The sequence below is a fragment of the Trachypithecus francoisi genome, unplaced genomic scaffold, assembly GCF_009764315.1.
Source record: "Trachypithecus francoisi isolate TF-2019V2 unplaced genomic scaffold, Tfra_2.0 Lachesis_group0, whole genome shotgun sequence".
NCBI classification, from domain to species: domain Eukaryota; kingdom Metazoa; phylum Chordata; class Mammalia; order Primates; family Cercopithecidae; genus Trachypithecus; species Trachypithecus francoisi.
The window spans coordinates 15399591-15418811 of NW_022681453.1; the positions used below are offsets into that span (position 1 = coordinate 15399591).

The window sequence follows — 19221 nt, forward strand, 5'->3', positions numbered from 1 at the left end:
GTAAGAAAGCAGAACCACAATGAAATAAGAAGAAAATAGTGCTTGCCATAATAACGAAACCAGCAAACTTTGGACCTAAAGCCAGAAATGCAACCTAGACTGTGAGGTTCAATTAAAGAACACAGACAAGGTTCTGAGAGGCATGTTAGGCATGGGGCAAGTCAGGGCATGGTCAGAATGACAGGTCAGCATTCAGATATCCAAACAGAGTGGGGAAGTTACTAACATATGCACTCACTTCAAGTGTGAGGCACAAGAAACGAGAGAAGGTACACACTGAAACTGGATACATAACTATACCTGAAAGGAAATAACTGTGGCACAATCTGCATAAGAGACTTGGAAAAATTCTTATTCCTGACAATGCTAACCCTATCCTTTATGTCTTTTTTAGCCCCACTTTTAATTTTAAGGAAATCATATTACATATGTATCTCTCTTTTTTTTTCTTGAGACGGAGTCTCGCTCTGTTGACAGGCTGGAATGCAGTGGCGCGATGCCGGCTCACTGCAACCTCCACCTCCCGGGTTCAAGCAATTCTCCTGCCTCAGCCTCCCAAGTAGCTGGGACCACAGGCGCATGCCACCACGCCCAGATAATTTTTGCATTTTTAGTAGAGACGAGGTTTCACTATGTTGGCCAGGATGGTCTCTAACTCCTGATCTCGTGATCAGACCACCCTGGCCTCCCAAAGTGCTGGGATTACAGGCATAAGCCACTGCGCCCGACCTGTATTACACATATCTTTCTAAACTACTGCAAGTGATTTCAGATAAAAATATTTCACTGTGGCCGGGCATGGTGACTCAAGCCTGTAATCCTAGCACTTTGGGAGGCCAAGGCAAGCAGATCACCTGAGGTCAGGAGTTCAAGAGCAGCCTGGCCAACATGGAGAAACCCGGTCTCTACTAAAAATACAAAAATTAGCCATGTGTGGTGGCGGGCGCCTGTAATCTCAGCTACTCAGGAGGGTGAGGCAGGAGATTCGCTTGAACCCGGGAGGTAGAGGTTGCAGTGAGCCGAGATTATACCACTGCACTCCAGCCTGGGTGACAGAGCGAGATTCTGTCTCAAAAAAAAAAAAAAATTTTTTTTTCATTGTGCAGAAACTATAGACACAAAGCAAGTTCCACAATACGTGACCTATGAAAAATCATATCACTTTGGAATTCTGTCCTTAAGTGTCCAGGTCAGGACTTGTGATAGAAGCTGAAGAACCAGGGACAGAAAGAGTTCCAACCGGGAACCCAGAGTCAACAGTAGGATACAAACCATCTCTACGAGTACTCAAACATGCCATTGGTCCTAGATCAGGGAATATCCTCGTGAGAGGTCCAACATCAGAGCTAGACACAGAACTGGAAAACAGAGAGCTACCTCTGAAAACAAAAACAAAAAAGACTCATGCTTTTAGTCAGTATCTTTTTTTTTTTTTTTTTTTGAGACAGAGTCTTGCTCTGTTGCCCAGGCAGGAGTGCAGTGGCACAATCTCAGCTCACTGCAACCTCCGTCTCCCGGGTTCGAGTGATTCTCCTGTCTCAGCCACCTGAGTACCTGGGATTACAAGTGCCCGCCACCAAGTCTGGCTAATTTATTTTGTATTTTTAGTAGAGACGGGGTTTCGCCATGATGGCCAGTCTGGACTCCAACGCCTGACCTCACCTCAGGTGATCCAAATCAACATCTATTCAACACCATCCATATATAAAAAGTTTCAGTAAATACACCTGTTAGTTTATATGTCCTATTTACTATATAAATAATTTAATTGCACACTTGTCCTTATTGCTGATCTAAATATTTATTTGCACTTCCCAGCCATAAGTATGGGGTTAGCTTAACTTTGAAAGTAAAATATATAAATTACATGTGTATTCTCCTGGAAAGATGCTAAGCTTATAAACTGTGCACAGCTAACTCAACTGAAAATACCAAACAATTTCAAGACAATATACTCCACTCCCCCAACCCTACCCTGTGAAGTACGTCCCTGACAACCCCACAGCTCAGGACCATCATCGTTAAACATCACTAGTCCCAGAAACTGATGGAAACCCCAGAGTTCAAGGGGAAAAAAAAGAAACAGTACCAAGAGAGACAGCTAGAAAGGGAGCAAAATGGCAGGAACATCTGCAGGGATTCTCAATCTATCTCCAACACTGACCTAGGCAAAGATATGTATTTCTCCTTTTATCCCTGTCCTGAGGATAGCAAAATGGAACACTCTTGAAGGCCTAGCTAACTTGATCTCTTAAAACTGCTATCTGGCCAGGCACAGTGGCTCACACCTGTAATCCTAGCACCTTGGGAGGCCGAGGCAGGTGGATCACCTGAGGTCAGGAGTTTGGGACCAGCCTGGCCAACATGGTGAAACTCCATCTCTACTAAAAATGCAAAAATTAGCTGGGTGCATGGTGGCAGGTGCCTGTAATCCCAGTCACTCAGGAGGTTGAGGCAGGAGAATCACTCGAACCTGGGGGCAAAAGTTGCAGTGAGCCGAGATCGCACCACTTCACTCCAGCCTGGGCAAAAGAGCGCAACTAAGTCTCAAAAAAACAAAACAAACAAAAATACCATCTATCCACTTCAAACATAATGTATGAGTTCATTATACACATTTATACATTTCCTGGCAAGCCTACCTTCTAATTTGCTAATAATGTACACCTGTTACTATAAAAATCAAATATAAGAAATCACGCTGGGCGCAGTGGCTCACGCCTGTAATCCCAGCACTTTGGGAGGCCGAGACAGGCAGATCATGAGGTCAGGAGATCGAGACCACCCTGGCTAACACGGTGAAACCCCGTGTTAGCTAAAAATGTAAAAATACAAAAAATACTAAAACATCAGCCAGGCGTGGTGGCAGGCACCTGTAGTCCCACCCACTCAGGAGGCTGAGGCAGGAGAATGGCGTGACCCGGGAGGTGGAGCTTGCAGTGAGCTGAGATGGCGACACTGCACTCCAGCCTGGGCGACAGAGTGAGACTCTGTCTCAAAAAAAAAAAGAAAGAAATCACTTGCCTAATAAATACATGGTTGTGGCCAGGTGCAGTGGCTCATCCCTATAATCCCAGCACTTTGGGAGGCTAAGGTGGGTGGATTGCTTGAGGCCAGGAGTTCGAGACCAGCCTGAACAACATGGCAAAACCCTGTTTCCACTAAAAATAGAAAAATTAGCCAGGCATGGTGGTGCATGCCTGTAGTCCCAGCTACTCAGGAGGCTGGGGCATGAGAATTGGTCGAAATCTGGGAGGCAGAGGATGCAGTGACCTGAGATTGCACCACTGCATTTCTAGCCTTGCTGACAGCCTTGGTCCTATTTTTAAGACCCTGTCTCAAAAATAAATAAGTAAATACATACATGGTTGGTTGATATTTTTCTTGGATGTAGAAACAAGGTAAATTAGGGCTCTTGGTAAAACACATTAATCATAATGTGCTTACAGGATTTTCTAACACAAGGAAATAGGACTTAAAAGTAAATAACTTAAGATCAAAACATGCAAACAAATACAAAAACTTACCATCCCTGTTCATTTTTATACTTGTAAGCAGACCCAAGAATGTGACATAAGGTGCCTCCAGCTTTGAAATCCATGAAACACTTTGCCTAAAAATGACACAAATTACACATGAGAAAAATAAAGCTTCTGACAAAATTACTCATGTCTGAATTCTAAGTTTTACAAATTCAAAGATATAAACACATACTAATTAAACAACCTCCTTAAATATCTTCTTGAATAAACTGAGGAATCAATAAGTTTTTCTAAAAGTCTATTAGGTTGGGCATGGAGGCTCATGCCTGTAATCCCAACACTCTGGGAGCGTAAGGCAGGAGGATCACTTGAGCCCAGGAGTTCAAGACCAGTCTGGCAACATAGGGAGATTCAGTCTCTAGAAAAAAATTTTAAAAATTAGCTGTGCATTGTGGCACATGCCTGTAATCCCATCCAGGAGGCTGAGGTGGGAGGATCACTTGAGTCTGAGAGGTTGAGCCTGCAGTGAGCCCTGATCGCCCTACTGCACTCCAGCCTGGATGACAGAGTGAGATGCTGTCTCAAGAAAAATGGAATGAAATAAAATAAACTGAATTGAAACTACTTTCTGGTAGCAAGTACAGTGGCTCACACCTACAGTCATAGCTACTTGGGAGGCTGAGATGAAAGAATCACTTGAACACAGGAATTCAAAACCAGCCTGGACAGTATAGCAAGACCCCACATCCCTCCCAAAAGAATTCCTTTTAAATTCCATAAACATACTATAATTTGAGTAAATAGTCTGTCAAAAGAAAGATTTTAAAAAGCTAAATTTAGGCCAGGAGCAGTTTTTTTTTTTTTTTTGAGACAGGGTTTCACTTTTGTTGCCCAGGCTGGAGTGCAATGGTGCTATCTCGGCTCACTGCAACCTCTGCCTCCCAGGTTCACGATTCTCTTGCCTCAGCCTCCTAAGTAGCTGCGATTACAGGCATGCGTGACCACGCTCGGCTAATTTTGTATTTTTAGTAGAGACAGGGTTTCTCTATGTTGGCCAGGCTGGTCTCGAACTCCTGACCTCAAGTGATCTGCCCGCCTCAGCCTCCCAAAGTGCTGTGATTACAGGTGTGAGCCATCGCGCCTAGCTACACACCAGTAATTCTAACATTTTGAGACACCAAGGTGAAAGACTCACTTGAGCACAGGAGTCTGAGACCAGCTTGGGCAACACAGTGAGATCCCACCTCTACAGAAAGTTTAATCCCAGCATTTGGCAGGCCGAGGCGGGCAGATGGCTTTAGCACAGGAGTTCAAGACCAGCCTGGGCAACATGGTGAAACCCTGTTTAAACAAAAAATGCAAAAGAAATTACCCAGGCATGGGGGGAGTGTGCCTGCAGTCCCAGCTACTGGGAGGCTGAGGTAGGAGGATGGCTTGAACCTGGGAGGCAAAGGTTGCAGTGACCTGAGACCACGCCACTATACTCCAGCCTGGGCAACAAAGCCAGAACTTGTCTCAAAACAATATAAATACAAATACAAATACAAATACAAATATAAATATAAAAATTAACGGCATGGTGGCACATGCCTGTAGTGTCCCACCTACTCAGGAGGCTGAGGTGGGAGGATTGCATGAGCATGGGAAGTCGAGCTATAGGGAACTGTGATGGTGACAAATCCAGGCTGAGTGACAGAGTATGACCTTATCTCAAAAAAAATTTTTTTAATAAAAAAGGTAAATCAAAATGTTTCAAAAGAAAACGCTTATAACCCCAGTACTCTGGCTGAGAAAGAAGGCAGGGAGGAAGGGAGGAGTGCTTGAAGACAGGAGCTCTGAGGCCAGCCTGGGCAAAGAAGTGAAACTTTGCCACAAAAAAAAAAAAAAGGAAACAAAAAACTAAATATAGAGACAGTAGACTTTTTCACCTTATAGATTCTTGACTATAAATTATACAAAAATTAGGCCTGGCGTGGTGGTTCACGCCTGTAATCCCAGCACTTTGGAAAGCCAAAGCAGGTGGATCATGTGAGGTGAGGAGTTTTCCACCAGCATGGCCAACACGGTGAAGCCCCAACTCTACTAAAAATACAAAAACTACCTAGGTGTGGTGGCAGGTGCCTGTAATACCAGCTACTTGGGAGGCTGAGGCAGGAGAATCACTTGAACCCGGGAGGCAGAGGTTGCCAAGAGCACACCACTGCACTCCTGCCTGGGCGACATAGTGAGACTATTTCAACCAAAAAATAAAAATAAAAATAAAAACATAAATTATACAAAAATTGTAAGTGAACACTTTTATTATACTTATTTTTCTGAGACAGGTTCTCACTGTGTCACCCAGGCTGGAATACAGTGACGTGATCATGGCTCACTGCAGCCTCTCCCTCCCGGGTTCAAGGAATTCTCATATCTCAGCCTCCCACGTAGTTGGGATTACAAGCAAGTGCCAATATGCCCGGCTAATTTTTTTTTGTTTTTTTTGCATATTTAAAAAACAAAGTTTTGTCATATTGGCCAAGCTGATCTCAAACTCTTGACCTCAAGTGATCTGCCCACCTTGGCCTCCCAAAGTGCTGGGATTACCGGCATGAGCCATCACACCTGGTCTATTATGATATTTTAACGACCATAAAAATGTGGTGTAACTATATAAAACTATATTTAACTAATAGCTAAAATCTATGCCACAATTCAAGAGATCTGTGCTTTACGGATTAAAAATATAGCTCAAATTAAATGAAATGGTGAATAATTTCCACATTAAGAAGGTAAAAGCAACATAAACTGAGCATCAGATAGGTGAAATAGGATGAAGTGTTACTAGAAACACTCATGCATTTTTTTCTTTAAAAACTATTACTACAAAATAATATACTACAAAGAACCACATGGTATCAAACATTAAAAAGAGAGACAAAAAGCAGAATGGTGGTTGCCAAGGAAAGAGGGACAAGGAATGGAAGGTTATTGTTTAATACATACAGAAGTGAGCATAGTTTTCCCCATCCCATAATCCCAAACCTTTGGGAGGCTGAGGCAGGAGGATCACTTGAGCCCAAGAGTAGAAGACCAACCTAGACAACATAGTGAGACCCTATCTCTGTTAAAAAAAAAAAAAAAAAGTAATAAAAATAAAAAGTATCCTGTAATCCCAGCACTTTGGGAGGCCGAGTTGGGAGAATCACTTAAGCAAGGGAGGCGGAGGTTGCAGTGAGCTGAGATCACGCCATTGCACTCCAGCCTGGGCAACAAGAGCAAAACTCCGTCTCAAAAAAATTTAAGAAGAATCATTAAGATCCCTTAGATCACTTGATGTCAGAAGTTCAGGACAAGAGTGGCCAACATGGTGAAATCCCATCTCTACCAAAAAATACAAAAATTAGCTGGGCGAGGTGGCACGCGCCTGTAGTCCCAGCTACTTGGGAGGCTTGAGGTGGGAGAATCACTTGAACCTGGGAGGCGGAGGTTGAAGTGAGCTGACGTCACGCCACTGTAATAGAGTGAGACCCTATCTCAAAAAACAAATGAAAATCATTAAAATGGCATATTTTGTCATAGATATTAGAACATAATTAAATATAAATAAAATTTAAAAAAATAAATAGGCCAGGCACAGTGGCTCACGCCTATAAAACCCGCACTTTGGGAGGCAACGAGGCAGGATCACGAGACCAGTACTTCAAGACCATCCTGCGCAACATAGCGAAACCTCATCTATAAAACAAAATAAATTATAAAACAAAAATGAACTGTGTGTGATGGCACATGCCTGTGGCCCCAGCAACTCAGGAGGCTGAGGTAAATGGGTTGCTTGAGCCTGGGAAGTTGAGGTTACAGTGAGCTGTGACCACACCACTGCACTTCAGCCTGGATGACAAAGTGAGACCCTTTAACCAAATAATTACACACACACACACACACACACACACATAGAGAGAGAGAGAGAGAACGCGACAGAGAGGTGGTGGGGAGAGGGACAGAGGGAGAGGCAGGCAAATAAAATTAACAATCAGCCGGGCACAGTGGCTCAAGCCTGTAATCCCAGCACTTTGGGAGGATGAGGCAGATGGATCACTTGAGGTCAGGAGTTTAAGATCAGCCTGGCCAACATGGTGAAACCCAGTCTCTACTAAAAATACAAAAATTAAGGCCAGGCGCTGTGGCTCACACCTGTAATCCCAGCACTTTGGGAGGCTGAGGCGGGCGGATCACCTAAGGTTGAGAGTTCGAGACCAGCCTGACGAACAGGGAGAAACCCCATCTCTAATAAAAATACAAAAAATTGGCCAGGCATAGTGGTGCCTGTAATCCCAGCTACTAGGGAGGCTGAAGCAGGAGAAGTGATTGAACCCGGGAGGCGGAGGTTGCGGTGAGCCAAGATCGCGCTATTGCACTCCAGCCTGGGCAACAAGAGCGAAACTCCATCTCAAAAAAAAAAAAAAAAAAAAAAATTAGCTGGGCATGGTGGCAGATGCCTGTAATCTCAGCTACTTGGGAGGCTGAGGTGGGAGAATCACTTAAGCAAGGGAGACGGAGGTTGCAGTAAGCTGAGATCGTGCCATTGCACTCCAGCCTGGGCAACAAGAGCAAAACTCTGTCTCAAAAAAAAAAAAAAAATTAAGAAGAATCATTAAGATCCCTTAGAGTTCTTCCAAATTAAGCTGATACACTCTCCAAGTCAATCTGGTTATTCTGTGCTTTTTAAATATGTAGCTTTTCTGATCTCCTACTATTTTGGCCAACTCTATACCCAAATACATCCCAAATGCTACATTATAATGTCCTTAAAAAAAAAAAAAAAAAAAAAGGCCAGGCGTGGTGGCTCACACCTGTAAATCCCAGCACTCTGGGAGGCCGAGGCGGGCAGATCAAAAGGTCAGGAGATCGAGACCATTCTGTCTAGCACGGTGAAAGCCCGTTTCTACTAAAAATATAAAAAATTAGCCAGGTGTGGTGGCGGGTGCCTGTAGTCCCAGCTACTCGGAGGCTGAGGCAGGAGAATGGCGGAGGGAGGTGGAGGTTGCAGTGAGCCAAGCAAGATCATGCCACTGCACTCCAGTCTGGGCGACAGAGCGAGACCTCATCTCAAAAAAAAAAAAAAAAGTACATTTGGGTGCAATTCTTATCCACTGATAATATTTTATCTTTGAAAATTCTATAGTGCTGATATCTCAAAATAGACTAATGTAGGCTGGGCATGGTGGCTCACGTGAATAATCCTAATACTTTGGGAGGCCAAGGCAGGCAGATCACGAGGTCAAGAGATCAAGACCATCCTGGCCAACATGGTGAAACCACATCTCTACTAAAAATACAAAAATTAGCTGGGCATGGTGGCATACGCCTGTAGTCCCAGCTCCTTGGGGAGCTCAGGCAGGAGAATCGCCTGAACCCAAAAGCCAGAGGATGAAGTGAGCCAAGATCGCGCCAGGGCACTCCAGCCTAGTGACAGAACAAGACTCCATCTCAAAAAATAAATAAATAAATAAATAAATAGACTAATGTAATAGGTGGGTATCTACTACAGTAGAATGAGACTTACTTCTCCTACAGAAAGCCTTCCCTTAATCCTCAGATTGATCTAAAATGTTCTCTTCAAACCATGCATGTAATCACTATTGCACCTCAGCATAATACTGACATGACTGATTCACATATTTTATGTGGGATATGAACTCCTTGTGGACAAGAACAGTGCTTATTCAAATCTATCACCGATATTCAGCAATGTGCCACCTGATAACGTAGGTAATCTGAATTTTCTCAATGGTTCAACTATATTGACACCACTTAAAATTAGAGATCCACGCTACTCAGAAATATATACTCAGCAGGCCACAACAATAAAACATCTGTATAAATAATTTAAGGTCAATTTCTGAACAGATATTAAATTTGAAAAATGAAATCATTACCAAATATACGCTTAAGACAAACTTTTTTTTTTGAGACTGAATCTCACTCTTGTCACCAGGCTGGAGTGCAGTGGCGCAATCTCGGCTCATTACAACCTCCGCCTCCCATGTTCAAGTGATTGTCCTGCCTCAGTCTCCTGAGCAGCTGGGATTACAGACACGTGCCACCACACCAGGCTTATTTTTATATTTTTAGTAGAGATAGGGTTTCACCAGGTTGGCCAGGCTGGTCTTGAATTCCTGACCTTAGGTGATCCGCCCACCTTGGCCTCCCAAATTGCTGGGATTAACAGCGTGAGCCACCGTGCCAGGCTAACAAAGTAACTTTTATTCAACCACTACAGGGACAGATGCTGAGAATGAAGTAGAAAACAGATGGCCAGGCATGGTGGTTCATGCCTATAATCCCAACACTTTGGGAAGCCAAGGCAGGCTGATCATGAGTTCAGGAGTTCAAGACCAGCCTGGCCAACATGGTGAAACTCCATCTCTACTAAAAATACACAAATTAGGTGGGTATGGTGGCAGAGGCCTATAATCCCAGCTACTTGGGAGGCTGAGGCAGAAGAATTGCTTGAACCCAGGAGGCGGAGGTTGCAGTGAGCTGAGATCACACTATTGCACTCCAGCTTGGGCAACAGAGCGAGACTCCGTCTCAAAAAAAAAAAAAAAGAAAACTGACATTCAATTTTCCAATGGTAAAATATACATAAAAGCAGTGTAATTCCAGCACTTTGGGAGGCCACAGTAGGAAGATTTCTTGAGCCCAGGAGTTCAAGACCCACCTGGGTAACATAGGGAGACCTTGTCTACATTATTTAAAAATAAAAATAAAAAAATAAAAAGGAATAGAGGGAACTCACAAATCTATCAAAGGTTCCAACCTATCATCAGTTCCAACAATGAAGTTCAACAAGATAAAAACCTCGGTCAGGCGCAGTAGCTCACGCCTATAATCCCAGCACTTTGGGAGGCCGACGAGGGCGGATCACAAGGTCAGGAGTTCAAGACAAGCCTAACCAACATGGTGAAACTCCATTACTACTAAAAACACAAAAAAATTTGCAGGATGTGGTGGCACACACCTATAATCCCAGCTACTCAGGAGGCTGAAGCAGGAGAATCACTTGTGAACCTGGGAGGCAGAGGTTGCAGTGAACCAAGATTGCACCTCTGTACTCCAGCCTGGGTGACAGAGCAAGATTCCATCTCAAAAACAACAACAACAACAACAAAAACCTCTACAGATGTGGCAGAATAAAATGATACTGGCAGGGGCAAGGTCTATCCATGTATCAAGGATTCTTACGGCTTGCACACAAATGGATTTGGGATAGAAATGGACTTGGGATTGGCTCAAAAAAGCTCAGTAGCACAATCACCCAAATGAAAACATGAGAAACCAAAGTCAGGTAATGGAAAGTTGAAGATGGGGACAAGAAACTTCTTAGAGACATTTACTGCACCTTGACTGTATCTCCCATTCCGGAACCATCCTATAAACCCCCATGCTGAAGAGGCCCTGCCGTAATTCATAGTGAGTATGGTTCTTAAACATTTGCTAAATGAAAAGCACAGGATTTTAGAGTAAATACTTGTTAATTTGTATCGGAAAATCTAAAGAATAAAAAGGTAGCCGGATGCAGTGGCTCGCACCTGTAATTCTAACATGTTGAGAGGCCAAGACAGGAGGATCACTTGAGGCCAGGAGTACAAGAACAGCCTGAGCAACATAACAGAGCAAAACCCTATCTCTAGAAAATAATTAAAATAAAATTAGCCGGGCATGGTAGGATGTACCTCCCAGCTACCCAGTAGGCTGAGTCAGGAGGGCTAGCTGAGCCTAGGGCTAGTTGCAGTGAACCATGATCACAGCCCTGTCTGAAAAAAAACAAATATAAAAAAAGTAGCAAAAACTGAAATTTCCAGAGCTAGCAAAATGATGCCTTATATGAGTATCTCAACAGCTGAACACTCTTTAGAGACTCTGGGGGTCAAAGTCAACTCTAACAGGCTGCCTCTACTCTCAACTGTGTGACCCAATTGCTTTTAATAAACAATTCTATCCCTGGCTGACTCTATTGGAAATCTGATCTTATTCTGGATACATGTAAGTGGTCTCACCCTACTTATTCGTAGCCCACCTAACATCTTGCCGAGCTGAATGAAACTTAGAAAAGATAAATCTAGGCCAGGCACGGTGGCTCACGCCTGTAATCCCAACACTTTGGGAGTCCGAGGCGGGCGGGTCATGAGGTGAGTTTGAGACCATCCTGGCCAACATGGTAAAACCCCATCTCTACTAAATATACAAAAATTAGTTGGACGTGGTGGCACACACCTGTAGTCCCAGGTACTCGGGAGGCTGAGGCGAGAGAATCACTTGAACCCAGGAGGTAGAGGTTGCAGTGAGCCAAGAACACGCCACTGCACTCCAGCCTGGGCAACAGAGCAAGACTCCATCTCCAAAATAAAAAATAAAATAAAAAAAAAAAGAAAAGATAAATCTACTACAATAATTTGTGCCATTAACCCTTATTTCTTTATTTATTCATAAAAGACAAAGTAGGCTAGGTGCGATGGCTCACACCTGTAAACTGAGCACTCTGGGAGGCCGGGAGGCGGCGGGGGGGCGGACTACCTGAGGTCAGGAGTTCAAACCAGCCTGGCCATAGTGAAACCCCGTCTCTTCTAAAAATACAAAAAAATTAACCAACCAGGCATGGTGATGCACGCCTGTAATCCCAGCTACTCGGGAGGCTGAGGCAGGAGAATCGCTTGAACTTGGGAGGCGGAGGTTGCAGTGAGTCGAGATTGCACCATTGCATTCCAGTCTGGGCAACAAGAGCAAAATTCCATCTCAAAAAAAAAATTAAAAAAAAAAAAAAACAGACAAAGTAGTGCTAACAACTGGTAAAAAGAAACATGTGTTTCCATGAAAGGAGTGTACACATTTATAACACTATGTTTAGGTCTATCAGTCAATAAATGACTGTGCCAGAAAAGGGATGTGAAGTAGTAAATAAGCAGAGAATGTGTCCAAAAAATCAAGAAAGTTCACAGGAAATCACAAAGTCATCCTCACACCTTGAAAATGGTCGAGAGAAAAAAAACACATCATTTAAATTCCAGAATTTTTTTTTTTTTTTTTGAGACGGAGTCTTGCTCTGCCACCCAGGCTGGAGTGCAGTGGCCGGATCTCAGCTCACTGCAAGCTCCGCCTCCCGGGTTTACGCCATTCTCCTGTCTCAGCCTCCGAAATTCCAGAATTCTTATACCTCACAAAGTAAAATGACAAACATCAAAAATTCCATACATTTACTTATCTATTAAACTTATTTGGAATTGTATTATTATCAGCACCTCTAATGATAAGTCATTGCTACTGTAACAGTCTTGGAGACAACAAAAAGTACTAGCATTGATACCAATCACTGAGAATTTACCATGAAGCACTTTTGACTTATTTCCTCATTTACTTGTCACAACAATCACATGAACTTTACTCTTTTTTTTTTTTTTCTGAGGCGGAGTCTCGCTCTGTCACCCAGCCTGGAGTGCAGTGGCCAGATCTCAGCTCACTGCAAGCTCCGCCTCCCGGGTTTACGCCATTCTCCTGCCTCAGCCTCCCGAGTAGCTGGGACTACAGGCACTCACCACCTCGCCCGGCTAGTTTTTTGTATTTTTTTTAGTAGAGACGGGGTTTCACCGGGTTAGCCAAGATGTTCTTGATCTCCTGACCTCGTGATCCGCCCGTCTCGGCCTCCCAAAGTGCTGGGATTACAGGCTTGAGCCACCGCGCCTAGCCACTCTTTTTTTTTTTTATTTTTTTATTTTTTATTTTTTATTTTTATTATACTTTAAGTTCTAGGGTACATGTGCATAACGTTTATATCATGTATAACTCCCCAATGCAATCCCTCCCTCCTCCCCCCTCCCCATGATAGGCCCCAGTGTGTGATGTTCCCCTTCCCGAGTCCGAGTGATCTCATTGTTCAGTTCCCACCTATGAGTGAGAACATGCGGTGTTTGGTTTTCTCTTCTTGTGATAGTTTGCTAAGAATGATGGTTTCCAGCTGCATCCATGTCCCTACAAAGGACGCAAACTCATCCTTTTTTATGGCTGCATAGTATTCCATGGTGTATATGTGCCACATTTTCTTAATCCAGTCTGTCACAGATGGACATTTGGGTTGATTCCAAGTCTTTGCTATTGTGAATAGTCTTTTTTTTTTATGACACGGAGTCTTGCTCTGTCACCAGACTGGCGTGCACTGGTGCAATCTCAGCTCACTGCAACCTCCGCCTCCCAGGTTCAAGCAATTCTCCTGCCTCAGTCTCCTGAGCAACTGGGACTGCAGGTGCGCACCACCACGCCCAGTTAATTTTTGTATTTTTAGCAGAGACGGGGTTTCACCATGTTGGTCAGGATGGTCTCGATCTCTTGACGTCGTGATTCACCCGCCTCAACCTCCCGAAGTGTTAAAATTACAGGCATGAGCCACGGTGCCTGGCCTGAACTTTACTCTTTTACACCCATTTTACAAGTGAAAAAAGTGTTGCTGGCTCCAGCAATATTGTAGACTAAACAACTATTACACCCTACCACTAACATGTAGAAATATTGGGTAAATGTAACAGACATTATTTTAAATGAGCAGCTGAATTCCTAGAAAGAAAGCAAATCAAAGGGAGGAAAAAAAAGAAACAACTAAACATCAAAGTGGTTGTCACGCAAGGTAAAAAATACAACCCTAGGCTAGGCACAGTGCCCCATGCCTATAATGCCAGAACTTTGGGAGGCCAAGACAAGCAGACCACTGTAGATCAAGAGTTGAAGACTAGCCTAGCCAACATGGTGAAACCCTATCTCTATTAAAAATAGAAAAATTAGCCAGGCACAGTGGTGGGCACTTGTAATCCCAGCTACTTGGTAAGCTGAGACAGGAGAATAGCTTGAACCCAGGAGGCAGAGGCTGCAGTGAGCCGAGACTGTGCCACTGCACTCCAGCCTGGATGACAGAGCAAGATTCTGTCTCAAAAATAAATAAATAAATAAAAATTAGCTGGGCACAGTTATGCATGTCTGTAATCCCAGCTACTCAGGAGGCTGAGGCAGGAGAACTGGTTGAACCCAGATGGTGGAGGTTGCAGTCAGCCAAGATCGCGCCACTGCACTCCAGTCTGAGTGAGAGTCTGCCTCAAAAACAAAATAAATTAATTAAATAAAAAGTGAATTTTTTTTAAAAAATTGCACTTTTAAAAAAAAATTATCATGTAAATTTTAATTACCTTAAAATGGAAAATAGGTGCACTCCAGTCTGAGAGTCTGCCTCAAAAACTAAATTAAATAAAAAGTGAATTTTTTTTTAAAAAATTGCACTTTTAAAAAAAATTATCATGTAAATTTTAATTACATTAAAATGTAAGATAGGCCAGGCACGGTGCCTTATGCCTGCAATCCCAGAACTTTGGGAGGTCAATGCGGGCAGATGACGAGATCAGGAGTTTGAGACCACCCTAGCCAATGTGGTTAAACTCCGTCTCTACTACAAATACAAAAAATCGGTGGGGTACGGTGGCTCACACCTGTAATCCCAGAACTTTGGGAGGCCAAGGCGGGTGGATCATGAGGTCAGGAGATCGAGACCATCCTGGCTAACACGGTGAAACCCAATCTCTACTAAAAATACAAAAAATTAGCCGGTGTGGTGGCAGGCGCCTATAGTCCCAGCTACTCGGGAGGCTGAGGCAGGAGAATGGCGTAAACCCGGGAGGCGGAGCTTCCAGTGAGCTGAGATTGCACCACTGCACTCCAGCCTGGGCAACACAGTGAGACTCTGTCTCAAAAAAAAAAAAAATAGGCCAGGAGCAGTGGCTCATGCCTGTAATCCCAGCACTTTGGGAGGCCGAGGTAAGTGGATCGCAAGGTCAGGAGTTTGAGACCAGCCTGACCAACATGGTGAACTCTGTCTCTACTAAAAATACAGAAATCAGCCAGGCGTGGCGGCAGGCACCTGTAATCCCAGCTACTCTGAAGGCTGAGGCAAGGGACTTGCTTGAACCCGGGAGGCAGAGGTTGCGGTGAGCCGAGATGGTGCCACTGCACTCCAGCCTGGGTGACAGAGCCAGGATCCATCCTAAAAAAAAAAAAAAAAAAAAAAAAAGCTGGGCATGGTGGCAGGCGCCTGAAAACCCAGCTACTCGGGAGGCTGAGGCAGCAGAATCATTTGAACCCAGGAGGCATAGGTTGCAGTGAGCTGAGACTGCACCATTTTCCAGCCTGGGCGACAGGGCAAGACTCTATCTCAAAAAAATAATAATAATAAATAAAAAATGAAGCTTCTGGAAGAAAATACAATAGAATATATACATGACTTTACAAAAGGCAAAGATTTCTGGCCGGGCGTGGTGGCTCATGCCTGTAATCCTAACACTTTGGGAGGCCGAGGCAGGCAGATCACTTGAGGTCAGGAGTTCGAGATCAGCCTGACCAACATGGAGAAACCCCATCTCTACTAAAAATACAAAATCAGCCAGGCGTGGTGGTGCATGCCTGTAATTCCAGCTACGAGAGGCTGAGGCAGGAGAATTGTTTGAATCCAGGAGGCGGAGGTTGCAATGAGCCGAGATTGCGCCATTGCACTCCAGCCTGTACAACAAGAGCGAAACTCCGTCTCAAAAAAAAAAGGGGGCAGGGCGCAGTGGCTCAAGCCTGTAATCCCAGCACTTTGGGAGGCCGAGACGGGTGGATCACGAGGTCAGGAGATCAAGACCATCCTGGCTAACACAGTGAAACCCCGTCTCTACTAAAAATTACAAAAAACTAGCCGGGCGAGGTGGTGAGTGCCTGTAGTCCCAGCTACTCGGGAGGCTGAGGCAGGAGAATGGCGTAAACCCGGGAGGCGGAGCTTGCAGTGAGCTGAGATCTGGCCACTGCACTCTAGCCCGGGCGACAAGAACGAAACTGTTGACTCAAAAAAAAAAAAAGGAGAAAGAGGGTGTCACTCTGTCGCACAGGCTGGAGTGCAGTGGTGCAATCTCAGCTCACTATAACCTTTGCCACCTAGCTCAAGCAATCCTCCCACCTCAGCCTCCCAGATAGCTGGGACTACGGGGGGGGCCCTCCCAAATGACCAGCTAATTTTGGTATTTTTTGTAGAGACCAGCTTTTCCCACGTTGTCCAGGCTGGTCTTGAACTCCTGGACTCAGGAGCTTGCAGTGAGCTGAGATCCGGCCACTGCACTCCAGCCTGGGTGGCAGAGCAAGACTCCGTCTCAAAAAAAAAAAAAAAAAAAAAAAAAATTTAGCTGGGCGCAGTGGCTCACGCCTGTAATCCCAGAACTTTGGGAGGCCACAACAGGCGGATCACCTGAGGTCAGGAGTTCAAGACCAGTCTGGCCAACATGGTGAAACCTCCTCTCTACTAAAAATACAAAAAAATCAGCCGGGTGTGCTGGCAGGTGCCTGTAATCCCAGCTACTTGGGAGGCTGACGCGGGAGAATCGCCTGAACTCGGAAGGCGGAGGCTGCAGTGAGCTGAGATCACACCATTGCACTCCAGCCTGGGCAACAAAAGCGAGACTCCGTCTCAAAAAAAAAAAAAAGAAAAAAATTATCAGCCCGTACACAACAATGTGAATAAACAAATTATGACTATAAGCAACAGCACACAAAAATTTGAGGCCGGGCATGGTGGCTCATGCCTGAAATCCCAGCACTTTGGGAGGCCAAGACGGGCGGATCACTTGAGGCCAGGAGTTCGAGACCAGCATAGCTAACATGGTAAAACCCTATCTCTACCAAAAACACAAAATATCAGCTGGACATGGTGGTGCACACCTGTTAATCAGCTACTTTAGAGGCTGAGGCATGAGAATCGCATGAACTCAGGAGGCAGAGATTGCAGTGAGCCAAGATCCTACCACTGCAGTCCAGCCTGGGCAACACAGACTGTCTCAAAAGAAAAAAAAAAAAACCCTTTTTTTTAAATGTAATATTTGTCTGCATGCTTCAAAAATGTTAAGTCATGGGCCAGACAGAGTGGCTCACACCTGTAATCTCAGCACTTTGAGAGGCCAAGACTGGCAGTTACCTGAGGTCAGGAGTTGGAGACCAGCCTGGCCAACATGGTGAAATCCAGTTTCTACTAAAAATACAAACATTAGCTGGGCGTTGTGGCGCATGCCTGTAATCCCAGCTACTGGGGAGGCTGAGGCAGGAGAATCATTTGAACCCAGGAGGTGGAGATTGCAGTGAGCCAAGATCGTGCTACTGCACTCCAGCCTGGGCAACAGAACAAGACTCTGTCTCAAAAAACAACCACCAAAAAAATGTAAGTCATGACAAACATATTTCAGTCAGCTGGGCATGGTGGCTCAAAGCAGCAATCCCAGTAATCTGGAAGGCCAAGGCAGAAGGACTTCTTCAGTCCAAGAGTTCAAAACCAGCCTGGGTAACACAGTGAGACCCTGTCTCTATCAAATTAAAAATTAAAAAATTTGGCCAGACGTTGTGGCTCACACCTGTAATCGCAGCACTTTGGGAGGCCAAGGCGGGTGGATCACTTGAGGTCAGTAGCTCGAGACCAGCCCAGCCAACATGGTAAAACCCCATCTCTACTAAAAATACAAAAATTAGCTGGGTGTAGTGGTGCATGCCTGTAACCCCAGCTACTCAGGAGGCTAAGACAGAAGAACCCGGGAAGGGGAGGCTGCAGAGCGCTGAAATTGTGTTACTGCACTCCAGACTAGGTGACAAAGCAAGACTCTGTCTTAGAAAAGAAAAGAAGAGAAAAGCCAAGCCAGGCACGGTGGAATGTGTCTGTGGTCCCAGCCCCTCAGGAGGCTGAGGCAGGTGGATCAGTTGAGCCCTGGAGGTAAGGGCTGCAGTGAGCTATGACCATACCACTGTACTTCAGCCTGGGTGACAGAGTGAGGCAGTAGCTCAGAGAAAAAAAAAGAAAAAGAAAAAGACAGGCTGAATTATCTCAAATTAAATAAGACTAAAAATACATAACTAAATAAAGTATGTGGTGTTGGTGTGGATCTTATAAAGGACATTTTTGAGATAACTGGCGAAAAGTGTAGATAGATTATATGGTAAATAACAGTATTATATCAAAGCCAGTCTCCTAAATGTGATCACTGTATTTGCCAGGATAAAGCCCATGTTCTACAGAGATCTGTGCCTCAGTCTCAAGTCTCTCAAGCTATTCCCTCCCTGCTAGATTGGACTTGATGGATGATGACAACTCAAGTGACTACGACTGGTGATTTCTTTCATATAAATCCATCCTTTTATTCTTGCTTCCAAGACCTATACGCTAATCTCTGCATTCTCCCTCATCCATTCCACAAAGTCCTAGAATCAGCATGATTTTGGCAAAACAATACCATTCTCACATACAGATCATAAAATGTTCAGTAAGAGAGATCGTAACATTTGCCAAATTCAATAGTTTTCTCCTATTCTTTTTTTTTTTTTTTTTTTCGAGACAGAGTCTCACTCTGCTGCCCAGGCTGGAGTGCAGCGGCACAATCCTGGCTCACTGCAACCTCTGCCTCCAGGGTTCAAGCGATTCTCCCACCTCAGCCTCCTGAGTAGCTAGGATTTTTTTGTATTTTTAGTAGAGACAGGATCTCACAAGGTTGGCCAGCCTGGTCTAGAACTCCTGATTTCAAGTGATCCGCCAGCCCCAGCCTCCCAAAGTGCTGGGATTACAGGTGTGAGCTACCGCGCCCAGCTTGTTTTCTCCTGTTTCTTTGCCACAGAACATTTTAGAAACTCAAAGAGGTCTATTAGGAAAAATTGTTCAAAG

The 19221-nt window shown here is 44.5% G+C and overlaps 1 protein-coding gene across 2 annotated transcripts in view; it reads right to left on the reverse strand.

Moving 5' to 3' along the window:
- Positions 1 to 19221, reverse strand: part of SMARCC1 (SWI/SNF related, matrix associated, actin dependent regulator of chromatin subfamily c member 1) — a 195094-nt gene that overhangs the window by 150898 nt on the left and 24975 nt on the right. For both annotated transcript variants that reach the window (XM_033205621.1, XM_033205632.1), the window contains exon 3: positions 3528 to 3613. In XM_033205621.1, coding sequence (XP_033061512.1) covers positions 3528 to 3613 — 86 coding nt within the window. The remainder of the gene's footprint in view (positions 1 to 3527; positions 3614 to 19221) is intronic.